Consider the following 23,394-nt stretch of genomic DNA (forward strand, 5'->3'; position numbering starts at 1 on the left):
AAGGAAAATCAAAAACAAGGTCTCTGATCTCAAGGAGCTCAAGTCTAATGGGGCAATACTCTAAAAGATTGATTCCTAGTAATCTGCTCATGTCTTTAATGGCTCTCAGAAATACAACCATGGTAACAAATAATGTTTTTAATAATAAATCTGATGCTTTACATTCTTTTGTTTTACGCCCTTGAAAGTACATCCCGTATGGACGATCTCATTTGGTTCTCATCACAGATCCTTGTTTGTCCTTTGTTCTCAAAGAGGACTACTTGTCCCACAGAATTTTTATAAAGATCAGATGAGATAAGGTATGAAAAAGTTGTTTATAAGCTATAAAGCACAGCAGCCACAGAATCCCCAAATTTAGGAGAAGGAAAGCATCTCAGCGGCCATCTGGTCCAACCCCCACATGAAAGTACTCACTAGTGTGTCATAAAGGGCTATACAGTTTTCATAGCTTCAAAGTGCAGTGAGACTTTTTTAGATACCCCATACTTATGTGTGTGTGTGTGTGTGTGTGTGTGTGTGTGTGTGTGTGTGTGTGTGTAGCTAGGCAGTTTTATTTATGTGCAGATATCATAGACAAACCAACAAATATTTATGGAGAATTCACTGGATGTAAAGAATAATGTACAATCCTTACCTGCAAGCAAATTATGCTCTAACTGGGGAGTCAAGGTATAATAAATACTTAGTTTCCCTCTTTGGCTCTTCTCTAACAGGGGCTGCCCAAAACTCATCCAGGCTTCTTGACCACAAATGTAGCTTAAAAGGGATGGGAGTCAACAGAGCTATTTCATCCATGAGATGGAGGGTCACCAGGCCTTACCATGTGTTTACTCTGTACTGCAGAAGCCCTAGCATCTGACGTAATAACAGAGTCTAAGGATCCAAGTCCTTCCCTCCCATACTTTCAGGGTGCCAAGGCCTGTCCATCTGCCTGTCAGTGAACTTCCTTTTTTGTACTCTTTTTGTCTTTCCAAATTAAAGTGTGAGTTCCTTAGAAACAAAGACTATCTGTCCTTTTTCTGTTTGTATCCCCAGAGCTTAACACATTGTTTGGCACAGAGTAAGGATTTAATAAATATTTTTTCACTCATACCTTCATGTAACATTAAATAGTAAACCCAGCAAAATGGTGTAGGTATATCTCAGCTGATCACTTGAAAATAAGATAGTAGGTAAAACAATGTTACAGGGGGCAGTTAGTGCCTCAGGAGATAGGAGGTATATTCCCTGACTCTTGCTTTATGTGCATTTGTATCCCCAGAGCATACAAAAGTGTATGGCATGTAGTAAAACTCTTAATACAACTAGGTCCTTATTACTATGAATAATAAATCCCATGCAAGGGTCATACTATTCAAATTCACTGCTAAAGTTAAAATTATGTGTAAAATATGGTAATGGAAATATGCAGTGAGAATTCAAATAATAAGACCGTTTCACAGAATCCATTGTTTACACTAACTGAGGTCTACTTGTATATTCCTGTTGACTTGATTTGCTAACTTGATCAAAATTCAGATTAGGTAATGGTTTAAAAGACTTTATAATGACTTAGAAATGGTCCTTCCATGGCTATATGAAAAAAATGGTTCTGTCCCTGCACAGTATCATACTTGGGTTGCTCCAGTAACCCTTCTTCTTCTTTTTTTTTTTTTTTAGAATAAGGTTAGTTAGACCATTTCAATTTTATGTTCTCAGGCCTATAAAGCGAGGAGACATTTTGCCACCAGAAAGAGGCCGAGAAGTTGCCAAGGAGCTTGGAATTCCATATTATGAAACAAGTGTGTTTGACCAGTTCGGGATCAAGGATGTGTTTGACAATGCAATTCGAGCAGCACTGATTTCCCGAAGACATCTGCAGTTCTGGAAATCCCACTTGAAGAAGGTCCAGAAACCTTTACTTCAGGCACCATTTCTACCTCCCAAAGCACCTCCACCAGTTATCAAAATCCCAGAGTGTCCCACCATGGGTATGAACGAAGCTGCCTATTTATTGGACAATCCCCTGTGTGCCGATGTCATGTTTGTCCTTCAGGATGAGAAGCATATTTTTGCACACAAGATTTACCTTGCTACCTCCTCTTCCAAATTTTATGATCTTTTTTTAATGGAATGTGAAGAGTCTCCCAGTTTCATTGAAGGCAGTTGTCAAAAAGAAAAGCCCAGTTGGGACTTTCCAACAAGGACTTTGAGTCTTGATACAGATGAAGAAAGTGTGGAGTCTGCCTCAATCCCTTTAGCTTCTGAAGGCCAAACATCCCAAAGTGAGGGTGTGTTGAAAGAGCCAGAATTGGGAGCTGGGGACCTTCCTTCAACCACCAGAGACTTGTCCACATGGAGCAAAGGGTTCATTGACATGCACAAAGAAATGCTAGTCAATCCTATTTCGAATAGAGTGGGTTTCGTGACCGTGGTCAGAATGGACTCTTCCCTTCAAATGGGTCCTTTTAGAACCCTGCTTCAGTTTCTTTATACAGGACAATTAGATGAAAAGGAAAAAGATCTGATGAGACTGGCTCAGATAGCAGAGATCCTAGAAGTGTTTGATTTGCGAATGATGGTGGAAAATATAATGAACAAAGAGGCCTTCATGAATCAGGAGATCACTAAGGCATTCCATGTCAGAAAAGCCAACCGGATAAAGGAATGCCTTAGCAAGGGGACATTTTCAGGTGAGTGGATCCAACAGTAATCCAAATAGTTGTCTCTTGGGGTCCTTTTTATGTTTTCATGAAACAGTGGCATAGACAAGAAAGATAGTGAGAAAATGGGTACCATTATGGGAGGCATATATATTAATCAAGTCTATTATTCAAAATTCACCTCCAAAAAGCCTTCCCTGAAACTTTCTCTCTCTACTTCAGCCACTTCCCTGTCCTCTCACTACTTGCATTTACCAGGAATGGAAAACCCAATGGTTCTAATACTGTTGAGGTAGCACTCAACAAAGCTGTTGGTGTCACTCTACCACTCCCTATCTTACATCTCTCACTTCATTCCTTTTTGGCTCTCTTTTTCCTTCTCTCCTTGACCCAACTTTCTCACTTTACTCTTCTCACTCTTTTTTCTCCTCTGTTTATGCCCATTTTGGCACCTTCAGGTGGTGTTCAGTGTTTTGTTGACCCCCAGAGGATACAGTATTTTGTACTTTTTACTTTGTTATTGTTTTTGTACTACTGTTTTACGTATAGATTTTAATGCCTGCCCTCTTAGGGTAGGGGTCAGAGTTCCTTCTTTTATGATTTCCTTCACTACTTCCCCTCATGATGTAGATCAGAAAGTGTTTGTGGGAGAAATTTTATTTTTGACAAGTAGAATAGTTGATTGACTAATGCATTCCAGTTGACCACCAGAGTGGACCATAGCCTCACAAGTTAATATGGGCAAATAACCTTAAAGAAAAAATAAAACACTCCGTGGAAATAAATCAGATGTATTGAACTTGTCCCCTTATTTTCTGTTCACACTTTTGGTTTAGATGGAAATCTGTAATTATAGGCAAAGCCCAATTATATTTTTAACCATTGATCACGTGGCCCTCCTAGCATTTTTGTCTCTAAAAAGTAACAGAATATAATGAGCGCAAGTGAAAGGGGCCTTGGAATAGAATTAGTAAATGTGGCAGGCAACCTGGAGTAGTGGTCCAAGGACTGGCTTTAGAATTAGAAGACTGCAAATCCTAGCTTTGCCATTTATTAACTCTGTGACCTAAGACCTTATCCTCTTGGGTCTCAGTTTCTTCATCTACAAAATGAGGGGATTTGTCTAGAAGATCTTGAAGGTATTCCTCAGCTCTAAACCTCTGGCTCTATGATACTATAGTAGAGGCAGCAAAGCCATCACAGGTTGGGGAAAGAGTTGTTGAACCCAAGACCCCCATCAATAAAGTTGACTTAGGACTCTGTTTCTTCATTCCCAAAACAGATGTGACATTTAAGTTGGATGATGGGGTCATAAATGCTCACAAGCCACTGCTTATCTGTAGCTGTGATTGGATGGCCGCCATGTTTGGAGGATCATTTGTGGAAAGCGCCAACAGTGAGGTACATATCTATTTTAAAAGAAATTTTTTATTATAATTTCTTTATAACTTATAAGAGGATGAGAGCACTGGACACCATGCCATACGAGGACTGGTCAAAGAAACTGGAAATGTTTAACTAAGATGAGAAAAGACTTGGGTTTAGAGTGATAGGGAGGATACTTCCTTTATTTCAAGTTTGAATGACTGTCATATGGAAGAGGGATTAGACTATGGCACATTATAAATGCTTGTTAACCTGATAATATGACTTAAAATAGAAAAGAATCCCTCTCCCCCCAAAAGAAAAGAATTACAAGCCTTTTCAAAATGAAGAGAAACTATTCACTAGTGCAAAGGGCTCTTTGACTAAACTGAGGTGGGGAGGGGCAGAGGGGAAGGAGATGAGGTGGCCTCTAAGATTCTGTCCAGTTGTAATTCTCTGAACCCTGAATCCGTGAATAGTGTAGTTTATGCCGAAACAGGAAAGCAGCACACAGAACAGAAAGTGTTCCTGTGCTTCCGTTACTGAAAAGTCTGAGCCTGCCAGTTGGGTCAGTGCAGCCAGTCTCCAGAGGCTGCCAAGGAGACTAAGCAGGGGCCCAAGATGCTCAAGGTCAAGCACGTAGTCCTGAAGGAATGCCGTCAGAGCTGACTTCACAAATGCTAATCCTTTTTATCCCTTCCCAGAACAGACTGAGATAGTCCTCAGATTAAGATGATGGGAGATAGGACCAAAACAAACAATTAACCAAGGAGATAGAGCCCAAATGTATGTGTTTGTTGACTGATTAGTGTTTTCCTCCCCATCAATAATAATAATAGTAACTGATTTATGGAGTACTTTAACCTTTGCGAAGTGTTTTATATCTGTTTTCTTATTTGAGTTCTTTAATAATCCTATGAGGTGTAGGTCCTTTGCACAGTATTTTGCCATTTTTATAGGTGGGGAAACTGAGGCATGGAACAGTTAAGTGGCCAGCTTTTGGTCACCCAACTAGGAAGTATCAAAGATGAGATTCAAGCTCAGGATTTTCTTGACTCCAGGCCTACCCCTCTCGACTATGAGACCACACTGTGAAAAGACAGAACTCCCAAACTCCTGCAGCTAGCACACGGTTTTTCATCACCTTGAAGAAAGGGGAGGTCGAATCATATGTGTTCAGTGACTGTGGTGCATTTGCTTTGCTTACTGCAATGGTTTCTAACCTTTATGTAGCAATGTTCCCCTCCCCCATATCAAAAAATTGTGCCACTCCCCCCACATACAGACATGTGCACACACAAGTAGACAATATACATTTTTATAATCCAGTCTGTGCTGGTGATGGAGAACACACACACACACATACACACACACACACACACACATTCAAATTTGACTTTATTCTCACATCATCACTGTCAGTCACTTTTGTTAATTTTTGAGTAGAACTTTTTTTCTCATGAAAAATGTAGATTGTTCACGTGGGAGTTGAGTCAGGCAATATCCAGTAATTTTGACCATTGTTTTGTTCTGCCTCTCCCCTTCCCATAGGGTGTCATGTTTTCTAAGGGTTCATGCCTCACAATTTGGAAAACTCTGGGTTATTAAGAATGGCCACATTCCATTTTCCTCTCACCTTCTGCATCTCCTTCTCCTCTCCTATTCCTGCTTCCCCTGTAGTGTTCCCACTGACTCCACCTCCTGGGAAAAGTTTAAGGTCATGAGGGTTATAGTGTGGAGGAGATGAGTGAGGAGAATCTTCCAAGTCAGATCCTTCCTGCAACATCTTGCTTCCAAAGAATTACAGCTCTTTGCTAATAATAAAATAATTTACTTAGAAAACCTCAGAGAATCAGTAACTAATTCAGATAATCCATAGATTCAGTCCACCCTAAAAATAATAATCATAAATATAATAATAATCACTTCATTTCCATTTTGTATATACTTCTGTATCTATGTTCAAGCTACATCCTCTAATGGAACGTGTGTTCCTTGAGAGTAAGGGATTGTTTCACTTCTGTTTTTATATCCCATATACCTGGGACATAGGAGACCCTTAGTAAATACTTATCAATTGATTGATTCAGCTGAGTAGCAAAATGCAAAATAAATCCACCAAAAAAAATCATGGATTTTTCCACACAGAACTAATAAAAACCAGGAGTAAGTAATACCATGATAAATTCCATTCAAAATAATTGCAAAATGAACAAAGCATCAAGGACAAGACATACTTAGGACTCACTCAAGACAGCTATGAAAGACATTTCACTGAAAGAGAGGAAGATATAAATGGAGAGCTGCTTGCTGTTCATTGTTGGGTCATGCCAACTTAGTAAAAACGATGATACTAAATAATTGACAAATTTAGTGCTGTACCAACCAAGCTGCCCAGAAAATATTTGCTAGGACTAGATTGTGTACTAAGAATTAGAGCCTTGACTTACTGGAAAGGAGTAGGTATATGTGTTAAAGGTGAGGATTCTATTTTCAGAGAAGGAAGGCAGGGCAGGGCAGAGCAGTCACTAAGGGACTCACTGATTGATTGAGGGTAGTGAGTAAATCTGTGGACTTATCCTTCATCCCCAATCATTTTTATTTCAGAATTTCCTGGTAAGGCTTCAATTTTTACAAATAATCAAGAATCTCTTATTCTGTATCATTATTAGAAATGATATTAGGTTAACCTTATACTAAATGGAAAAAAGAATGTCTTTGTTGTTATGCTTTTGAGGTGTTTTTTTTAATTGTTTAATACCTTGGAAGATGCTGTATTTCACTTATATTTTTTCTCATTACTTTTAATGTAGCAGTAAGCATAATTCTCTCTCCAGAAGCATTCAGCATGGGGTTCATTAAAAATACATACCCAGATTGTAGTAAGCAATGCTCTGGAGGAGAGTGCTTGCTCACTCACATAAGACTATTTCTGATTGTGAGCTTAATAGTCTGAGCTGATCTTTGCAATTAAAATGATAAACCAACAAAACTTGAATATGCAAAATATGGTACAGTCTTGATATGTGATATATAGTCTTCTTTTCTCCCTTTTTGTTCTTAAAATTTTAGCATCTTTAATAATTTTCCCTGTGACCTTTCTTTATTAAAAAAAAAAAGACGAACACACAGCTTGTGTGACATTGTACACCCACAGTCACTACCCCCGCCCCACATACATACTGATACATACATACACACATCAGGAAAAGAGAAGACATGTATCCTTGAGAACATTCACCTTTTTTTTTTTTTAATGCTTCTTTCATTCAGTAGAATGCACATTTTAAAAATCCAATTCCTAGATAAGCATTTGACTCCCTCTCAACCTTTTCCTTAAAAGGTGCTAAAAAATAGCTTCTTGGGGCTTTCAAAGTTAATTCTAAAGTTTGGAACCAGAGCAAGAACTTTGAAAAATCAGTCCTGGGAAAGAAATGGATTCCATGGTGAATTCAGTTTTTCTCACTTTCAATAGCGGCCTACACATCCTACCTGCTGCAGCTGAGGAAGACGCTGGTGCTTACCATGGCAGAAACTAACTTACTAAGGGTGATAGATTCATGCAGAGCCTGGAGGAAAGGACAGGTCACGGGCGCAGGCGGACAGACGTCAGCGCCCAGTGGGGACCGGGGGAGCACAGGGCAGCACTGCTTGCTGGTGTCTGTCATCACGTGCTGCTTGGAATGATTTGTTTTAGTCTGTGAGATAGGGGAAGAAGGGAGAGTGGACTGAGGTAATTTTAGCATCTTCTTTGTGATGGACACGTTCACTTTATTTTTCTTGGAGAAATGTCCCAGGATACACTCCTAACAAAAACATACAAAGGGGGGCTGAACACACAACATTTGAAAGATTGCTTCCCCATCTGGGTTGCCCTGGGAGGTGGCCGTTTCTGCTGTCCTGCAGGATGACTGCAGCAGTGTGCTTGTGGAAAGACCACTAGATGTGCAGTGGAGGGCCTGGGTTCAAATCTCAGCTCTTTCCACCAGTGTGATCTCAAGCACATCCCTTCCCTCTCCGTTTAGCCCTTAGGGACTGGACTAAGTGACCTGTCAGGGTTCTTCCAGCTCCAAATCTAACCTCTCAGAAGTGCTGACTTACCCCCAAAGTTTAGCTCAAGGACACAAAATCATAGCTGAAATTTTAAGGGGGCTGTTAAGTTTGATGGAATCCAATCATTTTGTGTCCCTTGTACTGGAACATGGTGGGTATTTAATGAAAGTTTAATGACTGACTGAAGCTCATGGATTTTTAGAGATGGAAGGGACCCTCTATGCCATCTAGTTGATTTCCCTTGCTCATTTTGCAGATGAGAAAATTGAGGCTGAGAGATGTCAAGTGACATGTCCAAGGTCCCACAGAGAGTAAGTAAAAGATGAGGATTAGAACCCAGGTCTTCAGATTCCAAAACCAGCATTCATAGACTCTTAGATCTGGCAGTAGAAAGGACCTCAGAGGGAGTTAGTTCAACCCTCCTCATTTTATAGAAGAAATTCAAGGTCCTGAATCTGAGCTGAGATCTGAGTGTGGGTCCTCTGATCCCAGAGCCCATTTTCCACAGTTTTATTATTCCCTCTGGGACATGTTTTCCTCCCCACTATAAAATGAAGGGGATTCATTTGGATCCTGCTTTGGTCATAGCACTTGTCCCTGGGGCCTTTGGAGTCATCATCCAGTTTGCCTGAGAGACACCTCACCTTTTAAAATCACATTAATTAATAATAATAATAATTTAAGACTGGAGGGTTTTGGCAGCCAATGCCTGGGCCTTACTGTAGTTCAAGGCCCCACCCAAGCAGCACAATAAGCCCCAGGCCCATTCTGCAGCAGGACACCCTCAGCCTCTGCCTTGTCTTTCCAGGTAACCCTGCCCAGTATCAACAAATTGTCGATGCAGGCCGTGCTGGATTACCTGTATACCAAGCAGTTGTCCTCCTGCTTGGACCTGGACACACTTGAATTAATTGCCTTGGCAAACAGATTCTGCCTGCCTCATTTGGTCGCACTTGCAGGTGAGTTTTCCACATCCCCAGGGTGGAGCACTCAGAGTAGTTTACTTCTGTTTCAGTTCCTGCTATAATATTCTGGACATGTGATATATAGTCTCCTTTTCTCCCTTTTTGTGGTCTTCACTTTTTAATTCCTTTAATTATTTTTCATGTGACCTTTCTAGTATTAAAAAAAAAAATCAAGCACATGCCGCTTATATGTCATTGCACACCCATAGTCCCCACCACACCAGGGAAAGGAGAGAACGACATTCATCCTTTTTTTATAACACTCCCTTCATTCGGTAGAATGCACAATCCAATTCCTAGATAGGTGTTTGACTTCCTCTGGACTTTTGCCTAAAAGGTGTTATGGTAGGGATTGAAATAATTGTGGAAGACACGTAACCCACTGACACCGGAATGTCCAGACCCAAGAAGGCCCTTTCCTCGGCAGGCCCAGAGTGGTCTCTTCTGGTATCCCCAGAGTATGCCAGCATGCGATTGTCCTTGAAGTGGCCTTGGGGTCTCAAAGGTCACTCCTGGAGGACTGCAAGCTCAGTCTGACTGAGCCCAGGCCCCATCGAGGACTCAGGGTGTCTAGTGAAGGTTCAGGCATGTTTATCATCAAGTTTGCCCCAGAGGAATGAATTGTTCAGCCGCATCAGCCCCCCAAAACCAAATCATCTAACAAATTAAAGAGGGTCTGAGTGGTCTATGGGGGAACAAACTGATACAAAATGTAGATGAAATGTGGGCCAGATTACTTATGGGGTCACAGAGTGTGAGCTAGAGTGTTTAAGGAGTCATGGATTCCTTATGGGATCATAGAATAAGGCTTGATTTGCTTCTGTGATCATGGAATGTGGATTAGATTGTTGATGGAGGCATGAATGTTAAGGGAAATGCAATTCAACAAGTCTTGATTAAACACCTACTCTTTATCAGGTGCTATACCAGGTATTGGGGCAGCCAGCTGGTTCAGTGGATAGGGCACTACAGCCTGGAAAGACTCATCTTCCTGAGTTCAAATCCAGCCTCAGACACTTATTGGCTAGGTGATCATGGGCAAATCAGTTTAACCCTGTTTGCCTCAGTTTCCATGTCTGTAAAATGAGATGGAGAAGAAAATGGCAAACTGCTCCAGTATCTTTGCCAAGAAAACAGATGGGGTCACAAAGAGTCAGATACAACTGAAAAATGACTAAACAATAATACCAGCAAAATGCCAGGTATTGGGCATGCAAGTCATTAAACGAGCATATATTAAATGCCTACTGTGTGCCAGACATTGTCCTAGGTATCAGGCATATAAAATATTCAATCAAGAAGCATTTATTAAATGCCTATTTTGTGTCAGGTATCAGGCATGCAAAAGAATCAACAAACATTAAGTGCCTATTGTATGCCAAGTACTATGCTTGATACTAAAGATGCAAATTAAAAAAATAGACATAGTATCTGTTCTCAGGGACCTTGAGCAAAAATTAAACAGAGTCCCTGCCCTGAAGTCTACTTGGGAGGTATGTGTTCCCAGTTAATTAGATATGAGGTAATTTGATGATGAATAAGAAAGTGTTTTATCATCAAATTGAGTAAACGCATATTAGGTACCTGTTGTGTGCATAGCTCTAAAATAGATTCTGAGGGGAAATTAGATGAGGCATGACTCTTGCCCTCCTGGATAAAAGAAGAGTGATTTTTTTTTGACCAACCCTATGATTCTGTTGGTATAGGGAATTCTCCATGAGTAAATTCCTTCCATCAGTGCATATCACCACCTCTTGCTCTGCAACCTACAGAGTAGAGAGTTGCCTTGGAGCACTACGAAATGAAGTGAGATGGCCAGGGTCACATAGCCAGTATGTCAGAGGTGGTGGGCCCTGAGCCCAGGCCTTCCTGCCTCTTTGCCAGCATTGTGTACATTAAGCCACACTGCCTGTCCCAAGAAACTCCAAAGCCCAATAGTGTATGGGTACATGTGTCAGGAAGACCTGAATTCAAATCTCCCTCCTATACATATTAACTCTGTGACCCTGAGCAAGTCACTTACACTTTCTAGGCCTCAGTTTCCTTACCTGTTAAATTAGAAGATTGGACCCAGTGACCTCTGCGGTCCCTTTCAGCCTGAAATTTATGAGCCTGTCATCCCATACCTGATTGTCTACCATGGCCCTTACGACTCTCTAAGATCCTTAAGTTAAAGAAGCCAATCTATGTTTGTAGATGAAATTTCTTACAGGGAGCTGTCCAGAATGAAGTCACAAGTCCAGTGGGGGAGGGGGAACAGTATGGTCAGCTTGTCTGCTGCCTGAAATGGAGGAGGGACCATGACTTGGCTGCAGACTACTGAAGAGTGCGGAGGGTCCCTCAGCTGTTGGCTGTCACCTAGATGTCACCTACCTTGTGTCATTGCTGCTACCCTGAGGAGGACTGGTCATGGGCAAGCAACTGGATGTGGAATTAGCAGAGCCAAGTTTGAATCTTCACTTTAATGCTTCAGCTGGGTGACTGTCAACAAGTCCCTTTGCCTCTCTGTGACTTGGTTTCCTCATCTGGAACATCTACGTCCCAGGACAGCTGGGAAATCAACCAAATTCAACCCACTTAGGAAGTGTTTACTGTGTTTTAGGTACTAAGGATACAGTGACAGAAAATCACAACCAAAACAACCCCTGCCCTCAAGGACCTTAGGTTCTACTGAAGGAAAAAAAAAAATACTGTGCATAGATAATAATAATGATGACATTTCTAGAGTACAGAACATGTGCCAAGCACTGTGCTTCATGTGATCCTTGTGGTTGTGTTTGTCCTTCATTCTCCAAGAGGACCATGACATTAAGATGGTGGTGTGACTTGCACTTGGCTATGTTTTGAGTGAGGGAGGGTGTGCAAGGTCACCAGCCTCACTTGCTCCTCCTGAGCCATCTGGGTCCAGTGGCCTGATATTTATCAGGATGACTGGAGACAGCCCAGGGTGCAGTGTGAGCATCTGATCCTTACAACCACCCAAGAAGATCATTGCCATTGTGATTCTCATTCTATTTATTATTGTTATTCTTTATTTTTGCTTTGTGAACTTTTCTTTTATTTCCAAATTCTCGCGCTTCCTCCACCCCTCCTCCATCCATTGAAAAGACAAGAAAAGTAATACCCCTTATATCTATGAATTATGATCCTATTTTACATTTGAGGAAACTAAAGCAAACAGAGGTTAAGTGACTTACCCAGGGTCACCTAGCTAGAAAGTGGATTCTACTGGTCCAGCACTGTGCCTAATGTGCCACCTAGAGGCTGAATATGTAATAGGCTTTTGCAAACCTTGAAAGCTCTAAAGATGTTACTGATTATTCTTGTTCCAGAGCTGTGAGTAGCGCTCATCTGTCTCCCCCTCCTCTTTCTCCCTCAGAGCAGCACGCAGTGCAGGAGCTGACCAAAGCGGCTATGAGTGGAATCGGCATCGATGGGGAAGTGCTGTCCTACTTGGAGCTGGCCCAGGTTTGTCACATTTGGCTTTCCATGCCCTCCTCCAGTGGTCATGATGTTTTTCCAACATCCCATCCCTGCATCTGACCAGATGAAGTTGTCACCATTCAGTCCCCAAGGGTGGCACCCTGCATCCGCAGCACAGATCTGAACTGTGTGACCCTGGGCAAGTCACTGCACCCTCTTGACCTCAGTTTCCTCCTCTGTAAAATGATCTGGAGAAAGAAATGGCTCACTACTCCAGTATCTTTGCCAGGAAAACCTCAAATGGTGTCACAAAGAGTCAGAAATGACTGAATACCACCACCTGAGGGGGGAGTTTGAACTCCAATCTTGCTAACACCAAGTTATGCCAGTGGGTCTCCGAAACTGCATGAACCCTTCAGGTGCATGTACAGGCCTTCACCACAAAAGTGCAGAGCTAACACACATGCATTCTGGTTCTGTTGTCCAGTTTGAAGTTTGTTTACCAACAGAAATCCCAGCCATCTAAAATGCAGCTGGGGAAGGTGTGTATTGGAAGGACCTTCAAGATCCTCTCATCCAACTCCCTCATGCCATGAATGAAGAAAGGAGGATGGGGTGGGTAGGGGAGGGGGAAGGAAAAACTTTTTCCCTGGGTCACACAGGGAGTAAGCAGCAAAGTCAGAATTCAAACACAGATGCTCCAATCCCTGACTCAGACCTCTTGGTCCCACACAGTTATGCTTCTCTTATATGAGTAATTCAATTTCTGGCTGCTTCCCCCTTTTGGGCTGCTCTCTGGATCATTTCTAGGGAGAGAAAAATATCCCAGATCTTACCTTCCCAATGCCTTGCCCCCATGCCATCAGCACCTCCCTAAGCTACTGTATATTTGCCGGATAAGAAGGAAAAAAGTATGGACCTTAGAGTGATTGATCCAGTTTGTCATCCCCCAGGACAGCTTTGGCCATGAGATCTTTGTTAAGAAAAGGATACATTAAAAAAAGTAAGTCAAGTAACTGAAGGAACATAATATTATGTTTAATAGCAGAAAAGGGGAAAAATCATAACTTAAAAAAATCTCAATTTTAGGGGTAGAGGGAGGAAAATATAAACCTGTGGTTAGAACTTTAAATGTGAATGGGTTAAATTAATTCAATAAAAATGTAACTAATAAAAAAAGAAAAAGATACATTTTTTAAAACAAATTAATGTCTTATGGGCTTTTCCCCCATACTTCCATTCATTCAATAAGTGTTGAGAATGTATTGTGTTCTGGGTACTTAGGCAGAAACCAAACTTGCCTTCAGGCAGCTGGCATTCTCACACCCCATCCAATTTGGGACCCAGCTTCCTGAAAGAAAAATTGAACTTCTACATGATGACATTAGTGAGTGATCCTATATTAAAAACAGCCAGGAGATACAAAGCATAGAGTGCTAGACTTGGAGTCAGGAAGACCTGAGTTCCAAACCTGCCTTGGACACTTCTGTGACTGTGACTCTAGACAAGTCACTTAACCTCTCTCTTCCTCAATTTCTTCAAGTGTAACATAGAGATAGTGATTTTTGTTGTTGAGTAATTACAGTTATGTCCAACTCTCCGTGACCCCATTTGGAGTTTTCTTGGCAAGGATACAAAAGTGGTTTGCCATGTCTTTCTCTAGTCAACTTTACAGATGAGGAAACTGAGGCAAACAGGGGTAATACGTGACTTTCCCAGGGTCATGCAGCTAGTAGGTGTCTGAGTCCAGATTTGATCAGTCACCTAAGTTTGTAATCCCACTGTCATCCTCAATGACACTCAAACTCACCTCACATTTCCAATCTCTTACCAAGTGTTGGCATTTTTACTTCCCAACATCTCTCATGTATGTCCCTTTCCACTCAGATGGCTGCCACCTCTTTCCTGGACCATTGCTCATTGGTCTCCCTGCCTGGTTCTCCCCTCTCCCGAATTTATCCTCCATTTAACCTCAAGAATGATTTTCCTGAAGCATCAATCTACCCATGTCATCCCCCCGCTCCCAACCACATGCTCATTAACCTCCATTGGTCCCCTGTCACCTGTCTCCAGGGTCAAATAGAAGGTCCATATTTTGGCATTTGAAACTTCACAATTTGCCCTCTTCCAGTCTTTCCAGTCTTACATTTTACTCCCCTCCATAGACTCTATCATCCAACTACACTGACCTCTCTGCTGCCCCTCTTAAAAGACTTTTCATCATCTCCTGACTCCATGCCTTTGCAGTGCCTCTCCCCCATACCTGAAATGTTCTCCCTCCACTCCTGCCTCAGTTTCCCTGACTTCCCTTTTCACAGGAGGCCTTTCCTAGTCCCCCTAGCTCCTAGTGCCTTCTCCTTTCAGATTACCTTTCATCTACTCTCGATAGGTCTTGTATGTAAATGAGGAGGAAGATGGTGATTAATTCCATATTCTCTCTCCCATTAAAAGGTGCACTTCTTATAAACAAGGTCCCCAAGTTTGCCTTCCTTTGTGTCTCTATCCCTTAGCACATTGCACTTAAAATATGCTTGTTGTCTGAATGGGATACAAAAAACCCTCTTACTAGATCCCCAGTGAGCATTCTTACGGTGCAGGTCTTAGGAGGAGAAGACCCTGGTGGGATTCCTGGCTTTGTCAGTGACCTCCCTTCATTCTCTCTGGGCCTCGGCTCTTCCCCATCCCCCTCCTATTCCTGGAAAAGAGGGAGTTGGGTTCATTGCTCTTAAAGGTCTGAGCCTATGATCTGGTCTTCCTCAGTGGCTTTACCCAGTCTGTTTCCTGTGCCTTCTCACCTCAGGGAACCCTCCACTCCCTGAAAGGCTCAGCTCAGGTGCTGCTCTGAACATGGTGCTGTTCCTGCTCCCAAGACTGACAGTGTTACCCCCACCCCCCACCGCCACCTCACACACAAAGACTTTGTTTTGAGGGCAGGCTTTGGTCCTCTTTGCTTTTTATCCTCAGAACTTAGCACATGACCAGTTACACGGTAGTCACTGGAAGATGATGACCCAAATGTTCCCCTAATGACAAAGCCTTTTCCCCACGTCCCCCACTCACCTGTTCTTGCTTTGTGCCTAGACTTCAGAACATTGAGTGACCTTTCTTCCTCTCCTCCCCACAGTTTCACAATGCCAATCAGTTGGCAGCATGGTGCCTTCATTACATCTGCACCAACTACAACAGTGTTTGCGCCAAGTTTCGCAAGGAAATCAAAGCAAAATCTCCAGGTGAGAGAAAAGATTGTCCAAGGGACCCCAGACTCCTTGATGGTGCCCCTGGTCCTCAGTGTCCTTGGAAAAGCAGAAGAGAAAATAGAAGAAGATTGCATTGGGGCTTGTTGGGAACTCTCAGAATTAAGATGGCCTTCCCTCCCCTTCCTTTCTCCCCTCCCTTCTCCTCTCTCTTTCCTCCTTTCTTCCTTCCTCCCCTCCTTCCTTCCCTCTTCCCTTTTCCCTCCCTCCCTTCTTTCCTCTTAGTAGGAGGACATGATATTGTCCAGAAATAGCAGCTGGCTGGAAACGTAAATCACAACTTCATATACACTGTGTCAAGTGTGATCAACACTCACCAAGGTGCAGGAGCTTCATTATTCAGTCTCCAGAAGCCACATGTGCTTATGTAGGACATGGAGTCCTACTGAATAGTATGGTGGCACTAAGTAAAGTTCCCATGACAAGCATGTGATGAGCATAGAGATTCACTAATCTACAAGTAAGGGACCACTGTTCTAGAATCAGTCTGATTTTTCTCTGGAATCACAGACTAACATTCATTTCGTAGACTCACAATCACATTCTTTCTCTATACTTAGGCTTTAACCCTAAAGCCTAAGGTGCCCTGATGCAATTTCTAACTCAAAACATGGCACTTTTTCCAGACTTAGGGTTTTTGACCCTTTTGTCTTCTACATATTGTCCAATGCTTCTCAAATTTTCTTTCTAGACCCATAGCCTGGCTTCTTTTCTAGACTCTCAACAGAATACTTTTTCTAGACTCGCCACATAATCGTTTTTCTAGATTTGTGGCCTGGCACTTTTTTTCTCATCTCTTTTGATTGGCTCTTGGTTCTATGCTATTTGGAGTATCACCACCTAATGCTTTTACTAGACTCATAATCCATTTCCCCCCTCTAGACTCACACCTCACGTAAGACTCTCGAAACTTATAACTTAGTAGGGTTTTTTCCCCAGACTTGCAGGTAGGCACTTTTTCTAGGATCACCTCCTGGCAGTTTTCCTAGGCTCTGTGCTTAGTACTCTTTCTCGATTACCAACTGATATTTTTAGCTTTCAGGTCCAGTGCTCTTTCTAGATTCAGCCTAATGCTTCTTTCGAGACTCATAACCCTGATCCCAATTCCAACCCTAATCCTTTTTCTTGACTTTTTTGAAAACCTCAGTTCAGTTCTTTTCCATGCTTTCAGTCTGAGGATTTTCCTAGAGTTATTGCCCAAGTCTCTTTCTAGACTTAGCATTATTTCTAGACTCACAGTCCTGGCATTTTTTTTCTAGCCTCGTGACCTAGTAATTTTTCTAAAATCATAGCCAAAGACTTCTTCTAGGCTCTTAGCTGGATACTACTTTTTTTCTCAACATGCAGCAATACTCTTTTTCTAGCTTCGTAATCTAACACTCTCTCTAGACCAATATTTTTTCAGGGTTTATGCCTTATCAACCAGCTCTCACTTTGCCTAGGCTCTTGCCGTAATACTTTATAGACTTACCAACTCAACCCTTTGTTTAGACTCTAGAACTCTTTCTGGACTCATGACCTAGATTTTTTCTAGACCTCTTTTCTCAGAGCTCTTCCAGCTCACAGTCTAACTCTCTCTCCACCAGACAATCAGGAATACTTTGAAAGGCACCGCTGGCCCCCTGTTTGGTACTTGAAGGAAGAAGATCATTACCAGCGCGTGAAAAAAGAGAGAGAGAAGGAAGACCTAGCACTGAATAAGCACCACTCAAGACGGAAATGGTGCTTCTGGCACTCAGCTGCCACGGTTGCCTGAGCAAACGAGGAGAGGACCCCAGGAAAGTCCCGCCCATCCTTCAAACAACAGCAACCACAACAATACTGTAAGATTAGTCATCGTCTTAGAGATGAGATAAAGGTCAGGTTTCAGGCACTGATTGGACTTTCCATCTGTGCATTTACCTTCCAGAAAAATCAAAGCACAATCTCCCCAGAAATGAGCCTGGATGACTGACGCCGATGCTAAAACTGCATTCCTTCGACTAATATGTATATTTTTGGTTAGGGAGCGTGATAAACTTAGTCCATTATGACAATTTCTTTTTATACAGAAAATCCAGCATTCACATTTCAAATTCCAAATTGGAAAAAAAAATATTTTTATATGGTCTTGTGTATTTTGTTGAGACAAAAATACTATGTATTGCTTAATTTTACAGGCCACAAATTAACCATGAAGAGCCAGCCCCATAATTTAAGTTGTAACTATTGGCCCACAAATGGACATGAGCACTGAGGCATCATTACATAATGAGACAGTTATTCCCACAGTTGGAAGGAAAGAGTCAGAATGAAATTCCCCAAACTATGAGTTAGGGAGTATTTAATCTTTGTCCTTCTAAGCAACATTGGTATAATTAACAAGTCAACTTCAGGAGCGGGTATTTACAGTATTTGCTGTGTAAGTGGTAGTAATTATATGATTATGTGTGCCATGTAAAATATAGTGATATCAAATATTCTGTTGTTGAAAGTGTCTAGAATCAAGAGGATAATCTTCATAATCATTAGAAGGGCTTATTAAATCCCAGCATTATCCAGGGCCAACTCACTGATGGACCTGAATATAAAGAAAGAGAAGTCTGCTGTTAGTATTTGGGTGGCTGTCATGGCTATTGAGGTAGGGTATTCCTTGATCTTTGCAGGGTCTCTGCATGTGTACTTTCCCTGTTGACTGGAATCAGACATAGGGGACAGGGTGTGTTCCTGGCACTTGGCTCATTTATTCAGTGTGCTCAAATATCAACTCCCTGAGCTGAGTTGTTCGGCACTGATTCACCATGGATCCCTTTGTGGAACTCCCTTCCTCTCTTTCGTTCTTCCCAAGGAAATGTCATTCAACTGCACCTTAGGGTCAGGAAGCCTGGCATCTTTTCTAAAGACTGAAGGCACCTGGGAAAGGGGGCATCTTATTGGAGACTGGAGAATTGAAGATTCATTGAGAACTCTATTGGTTTGAAAACAGATCCTTCATGAGTAAGGCCTGGCTGTTTTGCCAGTCTGAGCTTTCCTTGGTGGAGCAGAGAGTCAGAAACTTGGAAGCTTTTCAGCTGAGCAATCTCCCATTGACATCTCCATACCAGCCCATATGAAACAGGATTCCAGGGACTCAGCTGCATACCCACAATGGCCCTGGGTATGGCAGAGTCAGGGCTGGTTTCCATTAGTTGCTTGGTATGCTAACATGAAAGGACTCTTCGTTTTCATCCTAGGGTTATAAGAAGAGGCAGTTGAACACAAACCCCAGTGCTGCAGATCAGGAAAGAATTTCCAGATGACAGCCATATGCATTTTTTTAAAAAATATATACATATTCAGGTTAGAGATGGATATTTATTCCTGGCTGTAGCAGCACCCCAGGGCAATGGAAATTGCTTAACATTGGATGACATCAGGGACCCAAGCTTATAAGAGAGACTCCTTGAAAGAAATCTGGAAGAGTATTTGCTTATTGCTCTCCGACCCTGGCAGTTTGCACCATCCCTGGATGAAGGAGGTCTAACGAAAAAGAAAAATGCCTGCATAGTAGCTGGTACATCATTGCTTTGTAGATGGGGTAGGGAAGAAGGAGAGGGTAAAAGCAAAGATGAGTAAAAAAATTAACATCTTTTCTATCAAGAAGTTGTAGCCAGTTGGGTTTTTAACAAAAATTGCTAGTCAGTTTTTTATTATCAAAGCTCTTATTTGAATGTAATCTTGCCAAAAAAAAAAAAAACAACTATGGATGGATCCTGGTAGCCCTGGGGTATATGCAATAATCTCCACTTGACTTCGTTCTCAGCTGCTGAAACCAAGTGGCTGGTTCATTTGGTTAATGCTGGCTATGGCCTTTACCCTTGGTGGTTTTATTTTATGTTTTTTATTTCACAGAAAGCCAATAAAATTGTTTAGCTATAAAATATTGACTCCAGCTGTTTGGTTTGCCAAGGAGGAACCCTACGTTGTGCCTAGAAGAGTCATAGCAGGGTTGTAACAGTTGTAAAAAGTTACTCTAGATAAAGGGGACTGTGGTATGAGTGAAGTCACATCTTCCCTCCAAGTGAAGGCCTTCTGGCAGCAGCCCTTGGGATGGGATTCTAACTCTTGGTTGGTTGTTGACTTTCTGGAGGACTTACACCTTTGGACGTCAGTGGTCATCTCAGTAAATCATCAGAGATGCAGAGAAGGAGGGTGCTTCTGAGGTTCAATCTGAGAGGTCTTGTTTGCACAGGGAATCAGTGACAAAGGCAGACTGTAAACTCCAAATACATTGTAGAGTCAGGAAGATCCAAGTTCAAATCCTACCTTAGACACTTATAGCTCTAACCTGGGACAAGTCATTTAACCTCTCTTAGCCTCAATTTCCACATCTGTAAAATAAGGGAGTTAGATGTTATGGCCTCTGAGGTTCCCTTCAGTTCTCCTAATCTGCAATCCTACAAAAGGAGTTTCTGATCCAGGTAATCAATATGAATCTGTTAAGGGCAAGGAACTGGGAGTAGATGGACCAAACATTCCACACAAAGGAACATTGCAGAAAGTTCCACCAATGATGGCATGAACTGATGTTGAGTAAAGGCCATGAAGACAGTCTTTAATCCCAGACACAAGGTAAATCACTTTCTCCTCCCTAGTTTCTTGGTCTGAGGGAATTAGAGACTCTAAAATGCCTTGGAGCTCTAGGTGCTGTGATCCTGAGGTTGAGGCATTAGGGAAAGCCTTTTGAGATCCATTCATTCAACAAGCCAGGGTTTGCTGCCCCAAAACAAAAAGAACGTGTGCCTTTAGGGAGCTGATATTCTATCGCATACACATAAGTAGATAGAAAATACATAAAAAGTAGTTTGGGGCTGGGGCAGAGTCCTAGAAAATCAAGAAGATTGTTTCAAAGTAGATTGTTGTGAAAGGAACTTTGGATTTAGGCTTAGGATTAGATCAGTAAGTCGAGAAGCATTTATTTATGTGCCTATTATGTGCTAGACACTGTGCTAAGTGCTAATAGAGGGTTGGATAGATATGGGGTCCTAACCCTAATTCCATATCTAATCCATTGGACCCCTAAGCAAAGTCAGAGAAATATCTGAGTTCAAATCCAGCCCCAGGGATCTTCTTCAAGAGGCTTTCCCTGTTTCCCCAGACTGTTAGTTGCTGCCCCACATTCTTCAAATTTTTTTCTACATTTTTTGGAGGGCAGCTAGGTGGTGCAGTGGATAGAGTGCCAGGTCTGTAGTCAGGAGGACCTGAGTTCAAATCCAGCCTCAGACATTTCCCAACTGTGTGAACCTGGGCAAGTCACTTAATCATGTTTGCCTTAGTTTCCTCATCTGTAAAATGAGCTATAGAAGGAAATGGCAAGCCATTCTAGCATCTTTACCAAGAAAATTTCTAACGAGGTCATGAAGAGTCAGACACAATGGAACAGCAACTTTTTCTTCTTATTTCCTAGGCTGTACATGTTGCACCCTTCCTTGCCCCACAAGAGCAAAGATAGTTTGACTTTCATCTCTCTGTCCCCCAAACTTAGTGCCTGAAACATACAAAGTACATTATGAGTTCTTGTAATTGAATTGAACCCCACATCCTGCCAGCATCACCATCCCTTAAGTATACTTGGGGATGTATCCCTGTGAATATTACAGCAAAGATTGGATACCCTCTATAAGCCCATGGGCCAAGCAACAATGATTTCAGTTTGGTTTGGGTCTGGCTTTTCCTTTCCCTCAGAGGAATTTAACACTCCTAAAAATGTGATTCAGAGCTATAGTTGGCCTCATTTTCAGGGTGTGTGTGTGTGTGTGTGTGTGTGTGTGTGTGTGTGTGTGTGTGTGTGTGTGTGTGTGTGTTTGAGTAGTAACAAAGCTTAAAGAAAAAGAAAAAAAAAACCTTCCCCAGTAGCTCATGACCAATGTACCAAGGGAGCTGACTAAAGTGCGCCATCTTAAACTCACATGTACTTTCTTTGCTCCAAAATGCTCATTGATGGAATTGTTTGATAATTTCATGGTGTTGAGGGGGGGAGCACACTGGGCTTTGCTTTTGTACATTTCCCGTTGGAATTCTGGTGTCCTGTGCCACCCAAAATGTTTGGGCTTGGAAAGAAACCCTCAAGTGTAACCATGGGACCCGCCTTCCTCCCCAAGAACATCCCTGGAGGAAAGGGAGGAAAATGCTTTTCCCTTGAGCTGACTTTTAAAAGCACATATTGTCCCCAGAAACTGTTCCTGTCTTTGCTTCAGGCTATTTAGACTCCTGGTCTTTTAAAACCCTCCAATGAGGGTGGTGCATCAGAGGCATATTTACAGGTGACTGTCTACAAAATATGGAAATGATCCCAAAATGGCATCAACAGGATGCCAGGCAAGGCTGTAGCTTCCCCAGCACAGAGAGGAAACAGCCTAACAAACAATGAAAGGAGAGGGGGGTGGATGGATAGTAACGTGCCAGCCCTGACTCTAGCTGGCTTCTAAGGCTTTGTTTGTACACTTTACACACCTTATCTTCTTTGAGTCATCAATCCACAGCATTTATTCATGTATTACTTAGCATCACAACAGTCCAATGAGAGGAAGTGTCACTAGTAGTATTAGCTCCATTTTACAGAGGAAGAAACTGAGACTCTGAGAATGAATGAAAAATATTTAAGTGCATAGTTTGTGCAAAGCACCGGGGTACAAATTAAAAATCAAGATAGCCCTTTCTGTCAATAGACTCACATCCTGATAGGGGAGTCAACCCAAGATCACATAGCTAAGCAACAGTAGAAAGTGTAGAAGATATAGCAAATGTTCATAGTGGATAGAGTGCAGGACATGCCTCTGACACTATAACATTGGAGAGTGAATTAACTTCTCTGGACCTCAGTTTCTTCATCTTTAAAAAGGAGGGGTTGGATTCATTGTTCTCTGATGGTCTTTCACCTCTGATCCTATGAATTTCTTCCAGACATCTGTGTGCCCTTGTCATTAACCACTTAACTCTTACTCCCATCGTCAAGTCTACAAGCCTCCATTAAGCACCCACTACATGCACTGTGCTAGGTACTTTAGTACAAGGAGTTTGCACAAAATTGATGCAGACATAAGTAGTAATGGCCTTATTTTTCTGATGAGGAAACTGAGGTACACAAAGATAGAATTACTTGACCATGGACACAGAACTAGTAAGAAGATGTTGTTTTAGTCCAAGTTTTCCTGACATTAGACCATAAGCTTTATTCAGTTGGGCTCCCAGAATAACCCCTAGGAGACGTTGTAACACAGACCACCTTTTTAAGTGCTGTTCATTTCAATTCATCAGGCACCTACTATGTGTCAGAAAATGTGCTAGGTCCTGAGCATACAAAAATAATAATGAAACAGCCCCTGAACTCAAAGATCATTCTACTGGGGGAAACAACACGAACACAGGGAAACATAAAATACATACTAGTTATATGGGATGGGGAGTATGACATTAACAAAGAGAAAGAGGGAGTTGGGTGGCAATTGAATCGTGAAGGGAGCTGGGAATTCCAACTGGCAGAAGGGAGGAGAGAGACCATGCCAGGGATAGTGGACAGCCTGTGGAAACACAGGATATTGTTTATGGGATACCCCAAGTAGACCAGTTGAGTGCTAGAAGACACTTAGAAGTTGATTGAATGGAGATAATAATGTCTGGAGCCCCCTGAAGCCTGGGTCACAAGGTTGCTGTAAGTCTCAAATAATAGAA

General features: G+C 42.0%; 1 protein-coding gene across 12 annotated transcripts in view; it reads left to right on the top strand.

Moving 5' to 3' along the window:
- RHOBTB1 (Rho related BTB domain containing 1) overlaps positions 1 to 19,604 on the top strand; it is a 205,037-nt gene extending 185,433 nt beyond the window's left edge. For 11 of the 12 annotated variants that reach the window (XM_072628869.1, XM_072628873.1, XM_072628876.1 and 8 more), the window contains 6 exons: positions 1,702 to 2,675; positions 3,928 to 4,046; positions 8,872 to 9,022; positions 12,408 to 12,496; positions 15,576 to 15,681; positions 17,292 to 19,604. In XM_072628869.1, coding sequence (XP_072484970.1) covers positions 1,702 to 2,675; positions 3,928 to 4,046; positions 8,872 to 9,022; positions 12,408 to 12,496; positions 15,576 to 15,681; positions 17,292 to 17,461 — 1,609 coding nt within the window. In that variant the 3' untranslated portion in view covers positions 17,462 to 19,604. The remainder of the gene's footprint in view (positions 1 to 1,701; positions 2,676 to 3,927; positions 4,047 to 8,871; positions 9,023 to 12,407; positions 12,497 to 15,575; positions 15,682 to 17,291) is intronic. The other variant, XM_072628878.1, reaches the window with a different exon arrangement.
- The last annotated feature ends 3,790 nt before the right edge of the window (positions 19,605 to 23,394 follow it).

Source organism: Notamacropus eugenii, chromosome 1 (genome assembly GCF_028372415.1).
Source record: "Notamacropus eugenii isolate mMacEug1 chromosome 1, mMacEug1.pri_v2, whole genome shotgun sequence".
Classification (NCBI taxonomy): domain Eukaryota; kingdom Metazoa; phylum Chordata; class Mammalia; order Diprotodontia; family Macropodidae; genus Notamacropus; species Notamacropus eugenii.